The 23,127-nt window shown below is 40.4% G+C and overlaps 1 protein-coding gene and 1 long non-coding RNA gene across 2 annotated transcripts in view; one reads left to right on the top strand and one right to left on the bottom strand.

Annotated features, from left to right (window-relative positions):
• Positions 1-1,820: 1,820 nt before the first annotated feature.
• On the bottom strand, positions 1,821-8,184 carry LOC121064363. The gene is made up of 3 exons (XR_005816476.1): positions 8,060-8,184; positions 3,156-3,220; positions 1,821-2,140 (listed from the first exon to the last, which is right to left on the bottom strand). It is a non-coding gene; the product is annotated as an uncharacterized LOC121064363 (long non-coding RNA).
• Positions 7,750-23,127, top strand: part of CA8 (carbonic anhydrase 8) — a 49,697-nt gene continuing 34,319 nt past the window's right edge. The window contains exons 1-3 of the mRNA XM_040545704.1: positions 7,750-8,026; positions 8,180-8,371; positions 12,380-12,504. Of these exons, the coding sequence (XP_040401638.1) occupies positions 7,948-8,026; positions 8,180-8,371; positions 12,380-12,504 (396 nt within the window). The 5' untranslated portion in view covers positions 7,750-7,947. The remainder of the gene's footprint in view (positions 8,027-8,179; positions 8,372-12,379; positions 12,505-23,127) is intronic.

The following is a 23,127-nucleotide window of genomic DNA, read 5'->3' as shown; positions in this document are numbered from 1 at the left end:
TCCTGTGGAAAAAATATTAGGAAGCAGCTGAGGAGATATTTAAGAGTCCTGTGTTTCAGTGTAAAACAGAAAATGCCTGTTTTCGGATTCTTAAACAAGAGGGTGGAGACTGAAAAATGAAATCTTAGAAGAAAATATCAAAAAAGCTTCTAACAAATTCCAATTTCTTTAGTGAAGAAGCCTTCTCTGATGCCTCTTTTTTTTTTTTTTAATATAAGACTGCTGCATACTGATGTATTGTGGGACATTGATAAAATAGTGCAGCCATTGGATGACTTACTACATGGAAATCTGGTGAGATTTGGGCAAAGATTTATTATATTCAGTCTGTGAGGAGAATTGATTTGGTTGGAGTTTTTCACTGGTTTGGAAACTAGGAGTATCTTTATACTTCTGAATGTGAACTTTTCTGGAACTTTTCTGTGTATATATGAGATCTCTCTTTTCCTTTTCTTTTTTTTTTCTTTTTTCTTTTTTTTTTTATGTGGTTTGGGACAATAAGATAAACCCCTTTATCATATTATCACCCTGAAAGAATACTAGTTCAAGAAACAAGTGCACAGGATACCTGACGTTCCTACCCCAACCATTTTAATTTAATTTTATTAATTTTATTGATATGGGACTGCAGCCACAGAAATTTGATGGAGAGGAATATAATTAATGCTAGTGACAATAGCTTTGCAGAAAGTACATTTTGTCAAATGAACATATATGATGATATAATGAGATTACGGATTTTTATGAGGCATAATGTTTGGTACTGTACAAGATTTTGATTAAAAATAAATGAATACTAGTACTGATTGAAATGAATGGCGTTTTATGTTAACTAAAAGTAAAATGATAACACAAGCTGTGTTCACATTCTGTAGACTGGCTTCTGAATACGCTGACTTGAAAAGAGGACTTAATGTTTATACTAAACAGAGGCAGAACAAGAGCTCCAATATCTGATTCAAAAGGAAAAAAAAAAGATTAATGTGACTGGTCACTGTGCACATAAAAAAGAAATGAATGAGAACATGAGGTAAAAGCAAGAGTGACACAGGGGGATTCTGGTGTCTGTATTCTTAACGCAGAAAACAGGAAAATGTGCAGGAAAAAAAAGCTTAGAAAAAAGATATCTTGGTCTTATTCTTCCAGTAAGTGTTAGTGAGCTCCTCTTGTTTAGACCACAAAGAGGTGACCAAGTGGGTGTGTACATCATGGAGAAAACACAAAACAATAAAGGCTCTTTATCAAGGCAAACAAGCATAACATGAACCAGTGGCTGGATGTTAAAGCCAGATAAATTCAAATTAGAACTGGGTATCCACGAGTTAACAATGAAAGGGATTAACCGCTGGAACAAACTGTCAAAGGAAAGTAATGAATTCTTCATTTCTTGAGGTCTCGAGGTCGTGCATCTCTGGAAAATGTGCTTTAGCAAAACACAAGTTATTATTTATTTATAACCAAATAATTAACACGGTACACGAGTAACTGTGAAATGCAATAGCCCGTGATATAGGAAGCCAGATTACACTCCCAATGTATGATTTCATAGCTTTACCAGAACTGGGCGCGTGAGCACTTTGCCAGTTACAGATGTTTACACATTGATAAGCAAAAGTCAGTAGAATGAATAAAGAACTGACTCTCCTTTTGCCATCATTTTACAGATTCAAATATGTTGTTATTCTCTTGATCCTGTTCCACTTGATCCTGTTCAGTGCTTCCATGTGTTCATGTGCTTCCCAGATGAAAAGCCAACACTTTTAAGCCAACATCTGCCTCTGCTCCTCCAGTGAAAAAACTGCTCAGGCTCATTATTTAGCTCATTTTCTCCTTTTATTTTTAAGAGTAGAACAGTATTACATCTTTCCCTGATTCATATTCAGTGCTTCTTTTTTAAACATTTAATTTGCAGGTAGCAGATTTAACATTTACCAGTTTCACTGACAAAGTGCCACTCCATTTCAATAGGCATTAGATGAAACTCATAATCCTTTAGGAATCTCATCTAATGTTAAAGATCTGAAATGACTACAGTTAGGTAAATAAATATTCAGCATCTTCTTATTGCAGATTTTCCCCCTGAGCATTCAATCGTCTTCCTTGAATTTCGCCTGGGTATAACTTTAGTTCTGCTTCCTTCCTAAAGAAATAAAGAATTATTTACGTAGTAGTTTTGCCATGTCAGGGCCCTTAATTATGATTTCTTCTACTGTGTTTCAGAGATATCCTATTTCATCCTTTATCTCTCCTTTCCTCAGCCTACCAGGGGAAAAAAAATCTCACTTCCCTTCTACTCTTCTATTGTCTGAAGGACTAGACTTTATTTTTGTACTTATTTTACTTCACCAGCAATTCCTGTTATCTTCTCCAAATTCTTTACATTTTTTTTTTCCAGAGCTAGATCCTGTTAGGGAAATGAAAAGTTCCAGGACACTACACTAGGTTATTCTCTATTTATTTATTTTTTCAGTATGTGCTTTAATTGCACTGTATTTCTTGTTATTTCTTCCCTTCCCTTTAACTGAGGTATTTTTAAGTCCTTAGAAGTGCATTCTTATTCCTTGGATTTTCCTTAAGGAACTGGAGACTATCTTGTTGTAGATTTATTGCCTTCTAGATGTATGTGTGTACTCTCATTGGCAGCCACAATAGCCTTGTTTTACACATTTGAATACTGGGACAATATACGCCAATTATGCCCATTAGTTTAGAAATATGAGCTTCTTCACATATTCCTTTCACCTCTTGTTTACTCCTACACATGCAATTTTGCACTCAGGGATTTTATACCTGTGCTGTAGTGTATATTTGTGTACACACTTTCAGCTCAATTTGTTGGTATTTTAATTCCAAAGGAGCCATGTATACTGTAAAGTTAAATGTGTGAAGTGTGTGCAGGACCAGCCTGCTATCCTATTAGCTGGTAAAGTCAAGAAGCACAAATTTATGCCTACAGACATAAAATATACATGGCCACTGAAACCACATTTGGTGTGGATTTAAAGGGAAGTTGGAGTCCAGCTGCTATATTTTGCAATGTTTGCAGAACAGCATTTGCCAATGTAAACCTGACTTGCAAACACACGGAGTCTTTCACCATAAATTGTTTCTCTTTGCTCTAAATGGGCTCTTTATTGAAAATGGTCTCTCTTTACCTTGTCATCTTGGACTATTTATACCGCCTGGCCATCCTTTTCCTTTCTGTCACACATTGCTTTAGCTGCAGAAAAAAAAAATGATAGGCGAATAATATTATTCCCGAAAAGCTGAAATATTCTTCCTTGCAGCTGCCTTTCAAAATATGCAAAGCGATTTTCACTTTTATTATATGGAAGCTTGCACTTTAATGGACAAACGTATGAACTTCCTGCTTACACTTCCACGTATGGAAAAGCGGTGAGCTTATTTGAGAGAGTAACCTGGCAAGAATAAAGGCAGAAACAGTATCATGTGAGTGATGATTTTTGGCCAACCTCATAGTCAAGCACAGGAAGCAAAATAGGAAGCCTTATTTACTGAAAAAGCTAGATGCTCCTGGTCCTTTAGTTGCTTATGTTTCTGTATGGATATTGTCTTTTCTTTCAGGATACCTTGGCAAGAATTGAGAGATGGCTTAGAGAAATGTAAACTCTAAACTCTTAGAGAAACGTAAACTCTACTCTTAAATTGCCCCAAATGGAATACTCTAATGTCCCATAGAAGAATTCTATTATAATACTAAGTCCCACATGCCCTCAAATATTCTTCACAGGCAGCAAGGTAATAAAGAAAAAGAAGTGACTAATGAAGGAAATATGGTTCTCTTACAATCTGAATTTCATAACCTCTAATCATAGAAACAACTGTCAGTTCTGTGGCCTGCAGAGAATCCCTGCAGGTAGGCCTGTTCAGTTCAAAATAACTTATATGGAATTCTGCTTTTATTTTTCCTACAGATTTCTTAATAACCTGCACAGTTCTGTGCATTGAACTCCCCCCGTCAGCATGTGGAAAGCAGTAATTTTACAAAGTTGTTGAAATTTAACTTTAAAAAACATTGCTAGTCATTAATGACGGTTTATGGATACAAATTTGGAACATGTTTCAAAGTGCCATTTTACAAAAGGGAATGTCAGAGACTCAGCCACTACTGTCCTCTGAGTTCAAAGAGAAACTGTTAAACCTTGGATCCCTCTGCCTCAGTTCCCCTCTCCTACCCCCATTACCATCAAAGGGTCAGACCATTAATCCCAGTTAAGCAAGAAGTCAGCATGCTCCACAGGATCAGCGGATGACCTGGGATGTGGGGAGATGCGCCCTATTCCTGCTTCTGCTGCTGAGTTGCTGTGTCACTCATGAAGTCCACTTTGACCGCGCTTTTCCTGATCTTTACCCATCAGTTTGGTATTAGCTTGAGGGCCATAATTATGCCTATCTATTTTACAGTATGCTAAGCCAATGTGGCAAACATTAGTCTGATGAATAACACCATAAGCAATGCATTTTTACAGAACAAATACTGTATTTGTACGTATCATATATTTATCATGTTTTTATAGTAAAGTCAACTAGTGGGATCTTATGCACAAACTTAAATTTTAGATGTCTAGTGATAATAAAGTTTCTAAAGATCAATATAAAGTCAGTTTAACAGATGTATGGAACAGGCTGCTGATGTAAACCATATGATTGCCATGCAGAGAGAACTTAATTAAAGAGGAAAGATCTCTAAGTGGAAGTGGATGCCTTGGGACAAGTACATCAGGTAACATAACACTACAAGGTGAGTTTTTCTAGATGATTGCATGGTACGTCAACATTTGGCAAAAGGCAGTGCCTAGGGCATCATCAGTATACTATACATACGTACAAAAATGGACTAACAAAGAGTGCAATGATTTCAAGAGTGCCTGAAGGACACCAAATCCCATTGATCTAGAGCAAGACTTAGATCATGCCACTGTCTTCATCTGATTCTGTGATTCAGTCCCTTTACTTGGAGCTGGGTCCATAACCAAATTATTTGGCTTGTGCAGAGATTGCTCAGATGGATTCAGGCTGGAGCTAAATGTGAGATCTCTGTCCCACGCTCCATTTCATTTTAGAGACATTACCTTGAACTCTCTTGTTACTCACACACTTTACCAAGTCGTAAGAATCTTCAGAAGAATCTAATCTGGTGATCAGATCATCCTATGCCAGACAGCAACTAAGGAAGAAATGATATTTGCACAGAGAACAACTGTGGAGACGTGGGAATAAATACATGCCAACTCTTTGGTAAGGCTTTACCTGCTATGCCTAATTTTGCAGAAAGACATGAAAATAATGGAAAGGTTAAAAGGAAGGGCAAAGAATATAAGTAGCTTAGTTCTTAACTTCAGTTATGAATGGAAGCCATGAAAAATCTGAAAAGCCATGAAAAGTATTTATTACAAAACAGGAAATCACAGGTCTGATTATGGTGCCACTCATGAGTGTGAAATTCTAGAACAGACGTCCCACAGGAAAGCTACTGCAGGAAAGGATTTAATACAGGGCATGAATGAAGCACTGTGCCTCACAGAGCAACGGAATAAACCCAGCCTCCTAAGCCTGTTTTTTCTTCAAAATGAGAGATTCTGCTAGAAGAGGAAAAAGAATTTCCAGTCAGATGGACCAGAATCAATGATGATTCTGTGGCTCAGCAACGATTCAAAGGGACTGATGTTAATAGGAATAACTAATGTGTGTTTAAGAAGCAATTATGGGATAAAATTTATCAAACAATAAAGCCAATTTTGGTATATGCATATGCAATATACTATTATCATGTGACTAAAATTCATGCTAGAAAACCCACATGTTCTGTTTGTACTGATGTCAGGTATTCATTACAAGAGAAAAAATGTATGTGTATATATATGTATACATATATATATATATAGAGAGAGAGATTTTTCCCACAAGGAGCTGCACCACCATTGTAGTTTTTTGGAGTAGAATATATTTTTTTCAATCTTCGGTAGTGAAGAATAACAAGTAACTGTGATCCCGCAGAAAGAAACTTGTATTTCCATTCTGATCTTAAAGCAACCAAACAAAAAGCAAAAGAAAACCCAATACATGCTACTTTTTTGTCCTGTTTTCTTTTTGCCTTGCACACAGCTCATGAACCAGTACTCTCTTGCTTCATTAATGAATTTCTAGCTTACTTCTTCCTCTCCTTCCATCTCAATTTAACACCGGTGATAATTTCTGCTCTCATGTCAGCCTGCACAGGAATCGTAAATGCTACTGCTGAGCTGGGGAACACTGAGGTCGACACCTAGATCAAAGCCTGTGGATCAACAGCGCAGGATCAGGATATTATCTTCTCAGGGAGGTCTGGATGCTATGGTACCTACTAGTACTATAGTCTGGATGTTACCATTGTAGCAACTTTATTTCTGTTGCCTTTCTGGGACTGGGACTGTCAGTGCTGTTTCTTTCCCCTTCCTGTCACTGATACAAGTTTTTGGGTTACTGCCATACAGTAGTGCCTGACTACAGAGGTCCCTTCCAACCTTTTTTTCCCTTGATAAAACAAATGTTCTCCAGGTCCATGCACGGCTGTTGGCATAGGAGATGGGAGACTCCTCTGATGCCCTTGAATTGGGGCAGCCTCTCATACCCTAGTACACTGTATACTCTGCAGGAAGGGTTGAAGCCACACTCCTGGATGTGGTCTAAATGAGGGAGTCACTGCAGAGTATGGAGGCCTCAACCCTGCTTCAGAATGTATAAGACAGAGCTGGGCTCCCTTGCGTTTTCAGTGGCTCTCTTATCCTCAACAAGTGCTTCCATCCCCTCTCAGGAGGGGGGCACAGTGTTGCAGGATGAGGAACCACAGCATCACAAAACGTTTGGGGTAGGAAGGGACCTCTGGAGGCCATCTGGTCCAACCCTTGCTCAAGCAGGGCCACCCAGAGCGGGTTGCCAATGACCATGCCCAGGCATCTTCTGATCTCCAAGGGAGACTCCTCAACTTCTCTGGGCAACCTGTGCTTAGTCGCAGCACAGCACAGAAGTGCTTCCTGATGCTTATATGGAGCCTCCTGAGTGACAGTTTGTGCCCATGGCCTCTTGTCCTGGCGCTGGGCACCACTGAACAGAGCCTGGCTCTGTCCTCTTTGCACCCTCCCGTCAGGTGTTTATAGACGTTGGTGAGATCCCCCTCCAAGCTTTCTCTTCAGACTGAGCAGTCCCATCTCTCTCGTCCTCTCCCCACAGGAGAGGTGCCCCAGTCCCTTCATCAACCCGTCGGCCCTTCACTGGACTCTCCCCAGTACGCCCAGGCTTCCCTTTTACTGGGGAGCCGCGAGGAGGACCCAGGGCTCCCGGTGTGGCCTCAGAGCTGAAGGGAAGGACCACGGGGGAGCCGTTCCGCCGGGTGCAGCCAGGAATACCGCCAGCAGCAAGGCCACACCGCTGACTCCCTGCCAGCTCGGCGTCCCCCGGCACCCTCAGGACCTTTCCTCCAAGAGCCCCCAGCACCTGGGGCTGTCCCCCTGCGGGCGCAGCAGGACTTTGCCCTTCCCCTGCCGAACGCGCTCTCCCCGGGTACCCTTGGCACAGGCGGGGGCGCAGCCCGACCGGGGAGCCGAGGGCGAGGCGGGGCAGGGGGAAGCCGGGGCAGGGCAGGGGGAAGCCGGGGCGAGCAGCGTCCCCCGGGGCCGCCTTCACACCCTCCGCCGGGGGCGGGCAGCCGCGGGGCGGTCGTACGCGCTCGGCCCACCCGCGGCATGAGGCAGCGCTCGTTGCCCGCGCCCCGCTCCGCCGGCTGCCACCGTTCCTCCGCCCACAGCCCCTGCCCCTGTCCCCGCCACACGGCCGCAGCCGCCCGCCGGGGCGGAGGCAGGGACGGGGAGCCGCTGTCGCAGCGCCGTGAGGCGGCCTCGCCCCTCGCGCAGCCCCGCCGTGCCCCTCCGGGAGGAGCCGGGGCCGCCCATGGCTGACAGGAGCTTGCTCGGGGGCGCCGAGCCCTGCCCGCGCCGGGAGGAGGCTCCCGAGTGGGGCTACGAGGAAGGTGAGGGGCCGGGCGGCTCCGGAGGGGACAAACTTTGGGTGGCGGGGGGCTCCGGTGGCGGTCTGTCTGTCTGTCCGTCCGTCCGTCCGTCCGGGGGAGCCGTGCCGCGCGTTGGCTCCGGTCGCGACATAACGGCTTCTCCCGGCGCTGCAGGGGTGGAGTGGGGGCTGCTCTTCCCCGAGGCGAACGGCGAGTACCAGTCGCCCATCAACCTCAACTCCAGAGAAGCCAAGTACGACCCCTCGCTCCTCGACGTGCGCCTGTCGCCCAACTACGTCGTCTGTCGCGACTGTGAGGTGATCAACGACGGGCACTCCATTCAGATCGCCCTCAAGTCCAAGTCAGGTATAGCGAGACACCGCGTACGCTTTTCCAGTGGCCTCCACTGATTGCTAAAAGCTCATATATTGCCTTAAAAGTGTGTCCAGGAGCGTAGGAAGGGGAGCTGCTGCCAGCCCCAGCTGCCGTGCCGTTTCTGCACAGGCTGTGGCTGGTAGGAGCCGTGCTGTTGACTTAAGTTGGAGCAGGAGCTGGCTTTGCAGCGGGAGCTGTGAGTTTTGATGCCAGACTGGATGGATGGTCAGTGAGATTGCTTCAGAGCGAGTTTGGGGTTCCCCGTGGTGGTGGTGTCATCTGCTTCAGTGGCATTAACAGCTGGCTGTTGTCAGAAGCAGTGCAGGCTGCTGCAGAGACAGTGTGATGCCAAACTGTTTCGTACAGCTGGCAAAATTCGTCCGTGGTCCAGAGACTGTTTAAGTTAAGGTAAACTTTTTCCATTCATTTGAGTAGGCTGTCAGCACTAACTGCACAACTGGACCACTTAAGAAGGATGCTCCAGTTATACATACTTAAAATATTGATAAAGAGCAGGTAGCATTGCAGGTAGCAATCATTTCTTAAAGTGTTTTTTTTTGGGTTAATTCAACAAACAAGAACTAGAAGCCAATAAAAAAAAAACAAAAAACTAGAGGCCAGTTTCAAGTTAAGCAAAATTGTGTTATCTCACTCAGACCTTTCATGTGGGTAAACTATTCTGTACAAAGGAGACAACTGTCAAGAAAGTTGGCAGAAAAAAATCCTTTGTGCTTCCTAATGCTGTGGTAGTGCTTACCATGTGTTTTGAAGAGTATCCAAGATAGTTTAACGAATCTTAGCTAGCAACAGCCTTTTGGGGGCATTTAAACAGCTGAAGATTGTCAAACCATGAGACAGTCCAACTTTTGTTTCCTTCTGAGATCCCAATAGTCCTGTAAGCTGCATCTGTGCAGGGAGAGAGGGAATCAGTTCAGTTTTACACTATTTTTTTTTAAACACAAGGGTTTGTTTTATTTAATAATGTTGTTTTCCTTTATAATTTCCCTTCCATGATAAGTTCCATGTTTTATTGCAAAACAGAACATTTCTTTCCACAGATTTTTGCAAATTTCCAATAGAACAGAAGTTTTGTACTTCCAGACAGTTTTACTGCCTTCATCAGAAGCAGAGCTCTTTTCTCGGGGAGTACGGTTCTCCCTGCAAGATCAGGAAGGTTATTGATTCTCCTGTAGAGTGGGTAAGAGTGACCACAAACCACATCTCGCCACTTGTATGCTAAAATGCAACTCATTAAAACCTACCTTTCCCAAGGGCAGGCTGTAACTTGGTAACAATGATTAATAAGATGGGACCAACACACTTATGTGCATGTGCAAAACCATTAGAGATTTAGGAAAAGAAAAATACTGCTTTTAAAACTTGAATGCAGTGTGATGCCAGGCAGATGAGCATTGAAGTATAAGGAGTAATGTGAAACAGAATAAAAGTTTATGACTGCGGTATGGGATTAGGATTTAGGAGATCTTGGTTTCTATTTCTATCTTGGCTTCTATTTAGATTTCATATTACATAGTTTTCCATTTATAAGCTGGGGATAATTTTTCCACTTTTGGGAGGGAGAGGACAGCATTTGCTATCTCTACGATGAGAAGAAGAGTTAATAAGCTCTGTTTGACCTACTACTTTGGCCAGTTTTCAGGGATTGCGGAAACTCCTGCAGCTTCTCTTCCTCACAAGGGATCTCTGATGACAAGTCCATTTAGCCAGACAATTTTAATGGGAACTGTTGAATACTAAGTGCTTTTGAAACTTTGTCCAGTTAATATGGAAGAGAGTCACATCTTCTGTAATGTTGACAGTCAAAGAAAAACTTCTTTGTGGAAAAAAATTAAACTGATTAAGTACATATTAAAAGTCAATTTGTCATTCCTGGAGATTGATTTTATCCTTTAATTCAGGACATAGTCCATCTGGAATTCCCCAGTCTTTCTTATTACTTAATTGTAAACATTTTTACAGGCTGCTTCCAATTTGATCATCATACATGTGTTATACATTAAGTGGAAGAAGCATGACCAACTGTATAATGGAACTGTATATTGAAAAGTGCTGTGGAGGATATCCTACTAACAGAGAGACTTCTCTTAAGCCCTTGGTAGATTGCATAGCAGATGGTGGTTTTGGAGTTGTTTTCTAGTAAGGATCAAAAGTTGATGAAAAGCAAAATTAAACATGTTGCATCTATTGACAAGGATCAAAATTTGATGAAAGGCAAAGGAAGATAAACGTGCTTCGTGCATTGAAATTCTTTTATAATGGGATCAATGTATAAATTAGGTTAAAAAATAAACTCTTTGAAGCTCCTGCAGATACAAAACTGCATCATATAGAGAACATTTTTTTCTAGTTACACTTTCTCTAGGAGCAATATTTTAAAACAGAGAAATGCTCTGCTTTTCCAAAAAGTAGACCTGATTAAGTTTCAAGTTGCCTTTTATTCTTCCAGGTTTCTCTAAGTACTTTAATAGGTTGTTTTCCCAAATGTTCACCAGATTTGTAGATTTTCCCTATAGATACAGGTATGGGTTCAATATGGATAAAGAAAGTTTAAGAAGCAAATTTGGATCCATAACTACATTAAGGACATTTCATTATAGAAATGCTAATGGCTGTTAGATTATTTGAATTAGTAATGATTATGAAGAATCATTAAAGGAGGATTGATCAGAACATTTTACTTTTTTCTCCAGTGCAACTGATTATGAAAACCATAACTGATCATTTTTCTTTCTTTTTTTTTGATAGTTCTGTATTGTTTGTTTTTGTGTTTGTATGGTTGCAATATGATACAATTGCTAAATTGCTTTAATATAACTAAGGCTACTTAGTTTGTGATAAGATAACTTTATGTTATGGAAAGGTCATTCCCTAAAGCTGTATGTTATGCAATTAAATAGTCATTACCAATTATCAGAGACTGTCAAAAATTCAAAGTCAATGAAACGTAAGCTAGAGTATAATGGATTGTGAGAAAGACTGTGAATGTCCTTAAGTAAAATTCAGCCCTATGCAGAAGCCAGTACTCAATGATTTCAGCAGAAAGTTACTTACATGTGTAGATATTTGGGCCGAAGCAGATTAACAAATCCCTAGTTTCCATTGGTTAATTTAAAAGTCGATCAGATGTTAAAAAGGTCCAAACAAAATTGTTTTCTTAAACTACTTATTCGTATGGTGAAGGGCTCCATTAATGCAAAAGAATCAAGGTATTATATAAAGTGGTTGCTCTGAGTTGCAATTATGGATAGACGTTCTTAAGAAGTTCTGAATGTTTTAAAAAACTGCCCTAGGAAAAAAGTCATGGCTGCCCACGAGCTGTTTTAAAGTAAATAAGCTCCTGTGTCTAGGTTTGATTATATTTGGATATGGGGGCGTTCTGTATCTCAGAAGCCTGACAGGTGGTATATGCCTTAACACCTTTATCTTGGAAGATATTGGCAATCAAAAGTTTTCTATCAGTTTCTGTGACACATAGCAAATATAGGTGATGAAAATTAAGCATTTGGGCTAGCTGGAGGTAGTGACCAGTTCAATTCAGAACCCCCACCATCTGTTTAGAGCACATGCCTGCTGTCTCGATAACAGCAATAAACATATTCACTCTTCTGATAAAGGTATAATGTTTTTATTTAGTGTTATGAACCAGCTGCTCTGCCTCATAAAACTGAGACTGCAGCATGACAGTGTTTTCACTGTTGTTTGTAGCTGCCTGGATTCGCATTCTGTGCCTGCAAAGAAGTTCAAAAGTAAAGATCATAGAATCATTAAGGTTGGAAAAGACCTTCAAGGTCATCTGGTCCAACCATCACCCTACCACCACTATCACTCACAATGTCACATCTGTCAACTTTACTTTTCTCTCTCATGCAGTTGATAATAAAGAAGCCTGCAACCGTCTCCTCATTGTATTTGGAGAATATATTCAGTGGCTTGTCTGCTTGGAAAGCCAAGTTTGTTACCATTTGTGTTCTTTCCCAGTGTTAATAGGTGGGCCGTTACCTCGAGGACATGAGTTTGAACTACACGATGTTCGATTTCACTGGGGGAGAGAAAACCAGCGTGGTTCTGAGCACACAGTTAATTTTAAAGCCTTTCCCATGGAGGTAAGAGTGACACTGCATTGTGTTAACACTCCTTAAATGCAAAAGATTTACATTCACAGCCTGAATTTGTGATAGTTCAAAAGAGATTTTCTTTTAGCTCAGCATTTTATTGCTTTATATTTCAAAAAGCTATCTTCCTGACGTGTGCAACAGTGCAGGTAAACTAGAATATGCATCTGGGATAGAATGCCTCCAGCACTTATTCCATTGTGTGATTAATTGGTCATAAAGTTAACTTGCAGAATAATTAACTTCTGTCTTAATAATATTAGTGTTCTAACAAGATCTGCTGTTTCAACACTTCCTGTGTCACCTTGACTAATAGCTATAAATGGGGACTGATATCTATAGATGGCCACTGGAAATGTTGCCATGGTGAACAGTAACGATTTAGGAACATTTGGAGGAAGTGTATAGTAATTTGTTCACAAACTAGCTTTACATACCTGAAAACTGAAGGTTATGCAATAGTCTTAGGCATTCTCTGTAATATCTTAATCACAAACTTCTGAAACACAAGCAAAGTGATAACGGAGTCTGAAAAAATTTAGCTGTTCATGGGGTGTCAGTTTGGGCTCCTAGGCAGCCCAACTACTGGGGCCAATGTCTGCTGCCCTCCAGCAGCCATCCATCAGACTGCTTCACTTTTGACTGTCCCATTGCTTACACTTCCAAGGAATATCTTGGAGTATCTCTTAGACCACTGGTTACAACACCAGCTTTAACAGATACCGACCATGATGTTTGGTGACTTCACCTTTGCATCTTTTATTTCATTTGCTGTACACTGTGTCAGTTTTAAAGAATGATTTTTTTCAGAGTTCTTTGAGTTATTTGTACCTTATATATCTATCGTAATCCCATAGGAGCCTGAAACAATATTTCCTTTTTTTCCTGTGTTGTTCAGAGTTAAGAAATTTATTGCAGTGTTATTTGTGAGTGCCAGGCTATTGGAATAGAGCTGCTTTATGGAAGAGGTTATAAAAAGTATTAAGAGTACCTACGGCAGAGCTAAGTGTAAAAAGCATGTCGGCTTACACCATCAATCTAATTTTTAGGGTTGTTCAGAGGCTTTCTTTAAGAGTTGTGGGTCAGATTCTGGTCCTGATTGCTATTTTGCACTGGTCCATCACAAAAGCCCAGGTATAAAGTCACTCATACGGGCTTTGCAGATTGATTTCAGGCAGATTACGGGCAATTCAGGAGAATTAATTGAACAGCAAAGATTCATCAACCAAAAGGAAAGCAGAGGAGTCATCTCTACATCCTGGTTACCTGGCGTAATATATACAATAAAGTTTGTATGGGCAACAAGACCTTCAGGCTACTGTAGTGTTCCCATGAGGCAGGAAGTAGCTTGTTCATTATGAAACAGCCGTGCCATGTGCTGTTCTTCAGGACTGATTCAGCATGTGGTTTTCAAGAAATGCTGCCATGAATTATGTCAAGAACTGTACTTAGACAGGCCTCCCATCCCCTTCTTTATGAAGGATGACTCTGCAAACAGCCTTGGTGGTATACAGGAACAGATTAATAATATCGGCAGAAACTACAGCGTCTCAGTCCCAATGAAAATATACTTGACCCAGAGATGCAAACCAACAAACTTAATCAGTCATAAAGGGGTTTCTACATCTACTCAAAAAGCAGCATGGCAGCCGCACAAACAGAATTCTGGCAGTATTGAAGAACATCGTCTGGAGATGAGCAAGCTGGTGTTATCCTGTCTCTTGCATCTAAACAACTTTCAGCTAGGCTTTGATCCCCAAGAAAGAATTAAAATTGCAAGAAGTTTGTAGTAGAAAAAATGGACTTATAATACATTTTAAATATAGTGTGAATGTTTAGCTTTGCAAACATCCTTATGCGTATTAATTCTTCCGGCAGAAAATAACTGCATAGCTGCTACCATCAGATCCAGTGGCACACACAGGTATATTGTTTGAGCCAGTTCATCATCTTCTGTCCCATGCTGTAAAAAAGCACAGTGCGGTCTCGTTGACAGATGAGTTGCACTTCCTTTTGCTTTGTCCATGAAGAGCTGCTGTATTAAATCCAGCTGAAATTGTCCAGATCAAATATTAGCCTTGAGCAATAATAAAACAGGCGCTTATGACCCCTAATGAAATAGTGTATCTGAGACTCCAGAATGGGTTATCTTCTCTTTGTGTTCCAAGGGTTGCCCCACCTAGTTGCTTTAGTGGAGATCAACCATTTTTTGTCAGAAGACCAGGAAATCTATTTCTTAAGTTTTAATGTTAGCATTAGTTTATGCGGTTGTTGGAAATCAGCATATTCTGAACACATATTGGACTTGATTTTCACTTGGCTTGTTAGTTAGCGAACATAAATGGTGATAGGTGCTTACTTTGGATGTATACAAACACTCTGGGGGAGTTTATTCTTCGTATTCTAAATGCAAAATAATCTGGTAGTTGTTTGTGCACAAATGCATGGCTATAAATCTATTGAGCACCAAACACGTAAGTTTGGATCTTTTGCCAGTGGAACAAATCTAGCAGGACATTTTTCCTAACAAACTAGAAATGAATTTACAAAGCAAATGATAAGGATTTTAAACCATCCTCCCTTTGTGGGAGGAAGACAAGCCAAGTAGATGAGCAGTAATGTGAAAACCTAAGTGCTTGGTTTAAGTGAGTACATTAACACAAGAAACTAGGTCCAGTTTAAATACACCATTACACTATTATAAGACTGGAGCAGTTCTACAGAAATCAGTGTAGCAACTTTCAGTTTAAAGAGATCTATATGAGGTAACTATCTAGGACTGTTTACTGTCTAGAGCAGCAGTCTGGTTTTTAGAACTGAAGATTGTAAGGCTTTATTTTATTATTTTATTACTTTATTATTTATTGGGCTGGATAGTTGTGGAACAGCTTCAGATTATCAGTGTAATGATCTTTGTAAAGGATGCTGTTAAAAAAGTATTATTTTTCAAAGTCTGGAAGAAAACTCTTCAGTTACTTCCTTAGTCTCTTCACCTTTGATACCACAACAGCTCTTATGGAAATTAAGCAATATCCTATATTAGTTAGGTAATATCCTGTGTCTCTTAGTGCAACAATCTATCATTTCTTACCAGACAGCTGGGACCTTTGCACATGGTTAGGATATATAGGTGAAATAGGTTTGACTACTAAACTTATGTAACCTCTCAAACAGCTTCTTGAAATAATTCACACTGTAGAAAAATGTTGTTTATGTGATTTGGAAGCTGAGTTCATCGTTATAAAAATAATGATGTTATTATTGTCTGAAGTTCAGCAAAGATACGTTTTCCACCTTTGTTGACTGAAGAAATCAGAATGTTGACAATAATACACAAGTGTTAACATTTTCACTGAAACATCTGTGCTTGCGATCAGTGAGGAAAGCAGGACAAAAGAATAAATAGTTGTCAAAAGTAAATGCTGTAACACGTCTTTTTTAAACAAAGGAAAAGCAGAGTGCTCTATGTATTGATACAATGCTCCTCTCTTTGTTTCATGAAAACAAGAACACAAAGGCTGTTCTTAACCTTTTGGACAAAAATTGGAAGGAGACATTGTGCAACCTTCTCCAGAAATCATTCTCACCAAGTACTTTTACTGCACATAAACAGTGTTATTTGCCCTTTGGCCACCGGTTAAGTTTTTAATAATGGTCTTAACATTGAGAGACTGTTTCTTGCTGGCAAATGGAACAAGGTACCAAAGGTTAAATTGTGCTTTGCAGTATACATTTCCATGAAGCAGTAAAACCCACACTTGTATCCTCATGTGAGTTACCTGAACCTTATTTATGTATAAGAAAGAGAGGAACTATTCCACGTCTTTATTTCCTTCAGGCCAAGAGTATGGATTAGAGAAGGAGGAGGAACAAATGAACTAATGAAGCTCTGACTCCCTCCCTTACCTTTGCTGTACAGAAGGGAGGTAGAGAGAGACAAGAATAGCAAATTACTACTCATCCTAGCCATCAATACATATATCCTTCTTATTAACAAGGTTAGTATAGGGACATCTATGGAGTCCCACTCTATCTGATCTCTTTAGAGACATAGCATACTGTAGTGCCAGGTCTAATCAATTTACAGTCCAAAAAAGACAGGAGAGACAGCAGGAGAAAGAGAACCATCAGATAGCATCAATGCTGTTTTATGAAAAAAAAAAAAAAAGCTTTTATGGCTTCTGAAGTGAAGGGAAACATAGGGAAAATTATGCCTTCAAGGTGTCTCCTCCTCTTATTTATTCAAGTGGTGGCGTGACCAAAGGCATAATCTGAACATAAGGAAACAGTTGTTTTCAGGCTGCTGCTCTGAAATAGAACTGTAACTGAGGAAATAAAAACGTTCCTTTCAGTGCTTGTATATGACAAGGAGCATAATTCTCTGTAATCCATCCTCTTTAAAATGTAGGATTATATTAGCTGTGAACCATGTGAAAGCTCTCAGTAGAAGAGGATTGGCAGAAAATCATTTAAAAAATGTTTCCAAGATCTGCAGGAAGATTAAAAGCTGTATTATTTTCTGTCTTACGATTTTTGAGTAGAGCAGAAGAAAATTCAGTTGCCTGAAGGACCAGAATCAGTTTTGTACAGGAAAAGAGATGCTCCTTTCTGTTGTGTAATGAAGAGCAGACTAATTCATTCTGTAGTCTCTTTCAGAGTTACTGAAATACCTGCTGCAATGTGGTTATATATAATTCAAAAATATATCCTACCCTCTGTCCGATGTAAGCCATTAAGTTTTCCTTTGTTCACGCAAAATGGTGCCTGCCTATGGATCTCATCAGAGTTACAGTTTTAGGGCTTAGACTGCAACCATTATACGTCTTTACTCTCAAGTATTTACAGTCTTTGTCGCGAGGATTTCTCTGTGTCAAAGTTCTGAAATCAAATGCGTACACACCATGCATCTCCTTGGCATTTCTTGAGAGGAAGTGGTGTGTTTTCAACATGGAAGTTTATTCTTTGCTGACCTTAGATTTTCTTTGCAAATTTATTTAATCTTGATATCTGTTTAATTCAGTTACTAGCTTGTGTAGCGAATTATTTTGGTTAAAATAATTACTATAATTACTATATTTGTAATTGTAATAGGGGGCATACGCATCCCTGTCTTTCCCTCTTTACATGAAAGCTTACAAACTGCAGTGGGATTGGGTAGGTTTGAATGACAAGCAGGATTTAATCCATAATATCAGCAGTTTCTAATATGTGAGCTCAGTCTCGAAACCTCTGAAAATTTGCTGATAGTTGTAGTGGGACTATGACCCTAGTCATAAACCCTAAAACAAAATGTTTTAAACCAAGGAATAAATCCTGTTCCCTGAGCAGCACAAGACCTATGAATGAAGAATATCCTGCTTAGGCAGTCATGAGGAGGAAAAAAGAACAGATTTCAGAGTGGTTTACGTAGCTTCATGCTGAGGTTTGGAACACTGCTTAGAAATTTTCCAAGTTTTCTAGTGGTAAATTAGCTTGTTACTCAATAGCTTGGAAAAAAATCTAAATTTTGAAATTATTGCAGATGAGTACTGTGAACTGTGATTAAAACACTGCTTCTTATGGGAAAACGATGACTTTCATGTAATAGTTATGACAATGAATGTGATGCCTATAACTGTGCCAAACAACATTATGTGAGACATAATATTTTGTTGTCTAAAGAAAAAAAAAAGCAGCAATCTTGCAACGGCTTTGTGAAAAGTGGCAATATATGACTAAAATATATGACTAATATGACCTAACAAAACTGTTTTGGTGATAGAACAGTTCAGTGCAGTTCAGCTCAGTTCAGTTGGGATGGACCTTCCGACATCACCAAGTCCAGCTGCCTGATCACTTCAGGGCTACCCAAAAGTTAAAGCATATTATTGAGGGCATTCTCCAAACGTCTCTTGAACACTGACAGGCATGGGGCATCAAGCACCTCGCTGCGATGCCCGTTTCAGTGTTTGACAACCCTCATGGTAAAGAAATTGTCCGTAATGTCCTGTCTGAACTTCCCCCTGCACAGCTTTGTGCTGTTCCTGTGTATCCTGTCATTGCCTACTAGAGAGAAGAGACCGTCACCTCCCTGGGCTTCCTCTCCTCAGGAAATTGTGCAGAGCTGTAGAGCTATATCCCTGACAGATTATGAATAACAGATTAATTATAGTTCAAATTAGACATGCCCATTGAATGTTACCTAATTTTTGAGGACAGAATTGTGGAAAAACACAGGAAAATCACGCCTATATATAAGCAGATGTTTTCAGTTTTGATTTCCAAATCTGCACTGATTTATAGAGAAACAGAATTTTTTACCCATTATGCAGATGCTTTTTAGAAGCATAATAATAATACTTAGCATTACACAGCACTCCATGGGCAAAATTGGCCCTAGGACCAGTTCCAGGGCTGTCACTGAATTGTATTGTGTGATCCTAGCCCCATACGTGCAGGTGTTTAAGTATTTTTTTGTGTTTTTGTATATCCCATACACTCCGTGGTACCCCGGTTGATGTGACTGTTGTTTGCTTTTTTTGTAGTGGTACAAAGCTGGGAGGTCTCCGTTCCCTCCCAGTATGCTAAACGAAAACTGACAAGAAGATAAAAACAAGATTACCATCATCGTAAAAGCACACATGGGCATCTTACGACTCTTGAGATTGCTAGTTGCTAAGCACTTCCAGTATTACATTTTTATTGTGGTTGAGGGTTAATTTGACCTAAATAGGCACATGCAGCCTCTAAAGTATACTTTGTTTCTAGGTAATTTGTCAATATGAGCTTGGATTGGCCCTTGTTTTGCTCAGTCACATGTAGTTGGAATTTACCAGTGAATACATCTATGCACTTTGAATTGCGAATTCGTGAAAATAACAGGTGCAAAAACGGACTGATGTGCTGCTACAAACGCTTTTAGCTTGGCTAGCATCCGAGAAACACTCAGTTAAGCTCTGTGGAAGATCGTAATGATCAGGAAGATCAGATGTAGTAAATGTTATTTTTCCTTCTGTGTGAAATCTGCAATTTATTCATTGGTTGTGAAAGACATATAAGCTGCTAGACACCAGGTCAAAGAAGAGTGGCATTAACAGTCTATACTAAAGCTTCTTTATTCTTTTGTTTCTCTTTTAGGAGTTGTCTTACTTGCAGCCGGTTGTGTGTGGTGGCTTCACTGCTCACACACATCTAAAACTTTTGAAGGGGCAGGTGCAATAGGCTGTGATTTTTAACTTGTACCAGGATGGAGAATTTCAGTACCGTTTCAAGAAATAAATGTCTGGACTACAAATGACTGAGCAAAATAGGAAGAACTCTTCTAAGGAGACATGTCGCAGGTGGATGGAATTTAGTGAAGGAAGTGAGAATGAGAAGAAAGTGAGAAGTGAATCAAGCTTGGTGGCACTGCATCCTCACTGAGGGAGGCAAGGAGCTTTGAAGGCAAAATAGCTCTTAGCAATCCCTGTCAGTAGTGGAGACAGTACAGCCTCTGAGACTTTGTTAAAGTATGTGACTTTTCCACTCCTTGAGCTGAAATACTGCTTTGCCTTCTCCTTATTTTGCTTTCTCACAGAACTGTCTTGGTCACAGTGCTTGTACTTATGAATATAGAGACTGCTGCTGTGACATCCGTTACTGCAAACCCCATTCCCAACATTAAAAGATAGTTACTTATGTTTTCACTCTGCCATGGGAGAAGAGCTTGTGTAGTCACTTAAAAGGTGGGACTTCTGAAATGAATTTAAGCCCAAGCTTGAGCACCCAAGTCTTTGCTCTTTTTCTTGGCTGTCTGCCCTTGACTTGTTTTGCCTCGGTTCAACATCATTTTCAAGTTTCTACCATGATCATTGCTGACACTCTGCTTTACATCTTGCCTCAATTTCCTGGTGCCTTGGCACTTTGCCCTGACTCCTGTGCCTAACTGTTTTTCTGTCTAAGATCTGTCACTTGTGGAAGAAGCTGGGAAAGGAGATTCCTCATTTCCTCCCTTTCTATGCTGCATGCTGATGTCAGGACCAGTTCCTAGGTTGGCCCCAGTATGAGTGAATACTCTAAGAGAGAGATAATAGCTTTCTGATACGGACTTAACCACCCCCCTCCATTTTTTTTTTCTTGTTGTTATTTGTGTTAATGGTACACACATGGCTCTCAAGAGGTAAAGGATAAAACTTGAAGATCATCTAAGAGCTGAAGAGCTTTGAAGGCTTCCACAAGTATTTACTGTCATGCCTGAGTGCTTCACAAGCACAAAGAATGTAATACTTGAAACATTGGTGTGAGGGAGGCAAGTTCCGCTCTTGCCAATGAACTGGTAGAAAACAAGTTCAGAGGGATTAAATTATTTGGCCTTGGTCACGCATGTCTTTTTCAGGACTGACAGAGAACTGACTCATAATTCCTAGATCATCGAATTCTAGAGAGACTTTGAGACACTGCAGTACCAAAATAGCTAATTTAGGTTATAAATCCCAGTTCAGCAATTAAACCACAGGGCTATCTGATGCCTTGCTATGTGGACCACACTGTTGCCAATGAGAAAGCCTCGCTGCTTATTCCTGCCTTCTAAGGTGGCAGCACTAAGCCGCGTAATGAACTGGAGTGAGGCACAATTAAAGCTCGACAAAATTATGGGAGTCTGTGCAACTAGGGGACTGGAGAGAAGTATAATACCATTATGCAATGTGCAAATGTACAGTTCAAGAGGAAACTTGGATATGCATAACAAGGGTTATTATTCCAATGAAAACATAGCTGATGATATGGAAAAGAAAAACAACCGACTCAGTTTCCAAGAGGAGCGTAGTATGGATGAGCAACTGCTCACTGGAAAACAGCCAGGCTTATAATTTAAAATGATAATATGCAGCCACAGATTCTCATCTCTTCAGAGAGACCCTTAGCTTTGAAACACACAGAACCACAGGATTCAAATCAGTTATTAATAAAACTTGGTAAATTAGGAGGGAAGGAGTATTTTTTTTTTTTAAATTTATTCTGCCTTCATTAGAGAATCTATTGTTGAAAATTAAATCAGTTATTTAAATCCTTCCACATACAAACAGTCTGGTTTTAAATCCAGGACAACAGATTGCAGCCAACACTATGTGGAATTGGGCATGCCTATATTAAATGCCTAGTCATATAAATAACACTTCCAGAATTAACCACTTAACCTCTGCCACTTTGTGTTTTCTGTGTGGTTGGCATTGCTTGCCTCTAATATCATCAACTATTCATCAAGGTCCAGTCCCTTTCTACCAAGCTTCGCACTTTCCAGCTATGGAGATGTAAAAGCACATGCAGACGCACACGTACACCCACGCAGGTTGGCAGCAATCCAGTCTAACAGCAGGATGGAGGGTCTTGTGCTAAAATCCTTGTTTTTTCCTTCCTGGCCTTCAGGGGAAGGAAGAAGAAAGGCTTGAATGTGTATTTGCTCCTGTTAGCACAGGTAAGGGCAGAGCTGGGGCACCTCAGCCTACATGTTTGCTGGGGCCAGATGTGGTATCAGGGAACAATGACCTTCTGTGGTGCTCCTTGCTTCACACACTGAGCAGAAACTTGGCACAGTGAAGAACTTGACCTATGAATCTGACTGTGAGAACTATGTAGCTTTTCATTTACTTACTGGTTGGGTTCAAACCGAAAGTCAGCAATATAGAATCAAGGGTGTTCTGCCTTTTTCATTCCTTTTCTTAGCTGTGATAATTTTCCTGAGGTTGGAAAAATGTTCATTTTTGATTAATTCCTGTTTTCTTTTAATTTCCTCTGCATGCCAATAGAAATAAGCAGGGCTTGTGCTTTCAAGCAGGAAGAAAAAATAAATACAAATTATAGCACCCTCAGTTTCCCCTGTGCCCTTCGATGCTTTGCCAGTGGTTTTCCTAAAAAACAGACAAGCTAATGCCACATTTCAGTAGCCTCTGTGAGCTGTTGAGGAGATACTTTGGCCTTCTGTTCAAGGCCTAGACAAAAGGGGCCTAGGTGGGGTTTGCAAAGCTTTCTGGGGATTGGTCCCCTCCTTGTGCTGCTTCCTTTTTCCTAACCTTGGAAATGAAACCTCTCTGTGACAAGTTCGCACATCCTTAGTTCGAAGAGATTTGACCCATTTTTTGCCTTTTTAATAAGGTTAAATATTTTTTTTTTCCCTTAGCCTTTTAGCTTCTTTTGCCAGAACAGAAAGAAGAACACTCAGATGGATTTTTGTTGTTGTTGCCATTACTTTTCTTTTTAGCTTACTTCTCATTGCTGTGGTCTTTTGAATCTCTCCATATACATGTGTACTTCCTGCTGTTAATTCTGTTGTTTCAGTTGTCCAGTAATTGTTTTCCTTACATGAACTGAGGCTACTGCATGGTATTAGACTCTTCAAAGGGAACACAGAAGCCTGGTTAATGTTAGATGTTGCAATGTTTTTATTATTCTTTTTCAGTATGGTTCACCGATGTGGTAGACATTTCTGTAGCACAAGGGATTTGCCACAGTGACTGCTAGGGCATTTCCTGAGATGCTGCAAACAATCCTACACTCCCATTATGCTTTGTCTTTCCAGTGGCATGCCTGAAGGTATGCTGCACAATTGCCTGGACTACTTTTGCAATCTATTTTTGTAGTCTGGGTAATTGTTACTGG

Source organism: Cygnus olor, chromosome 2 (assembly GCF_009769625.2).
Source record: "Cygnus olor isolate bCygOlo1 chromosome 2, bCygOlo1.pri.v2, whole genome shotgun sequence".
NCBI classification, from domain to species: domain Eukaryota; kingdom Metazoa; phylum Chordata; class Aves; order Anseriformes; family Anatidae; genus Cygnus; species Cygnus olor.
Note: the sequence above shows the minus strand (reverse complement) of the source record. Positions and strands in the feature narration are given on the sequence as shown.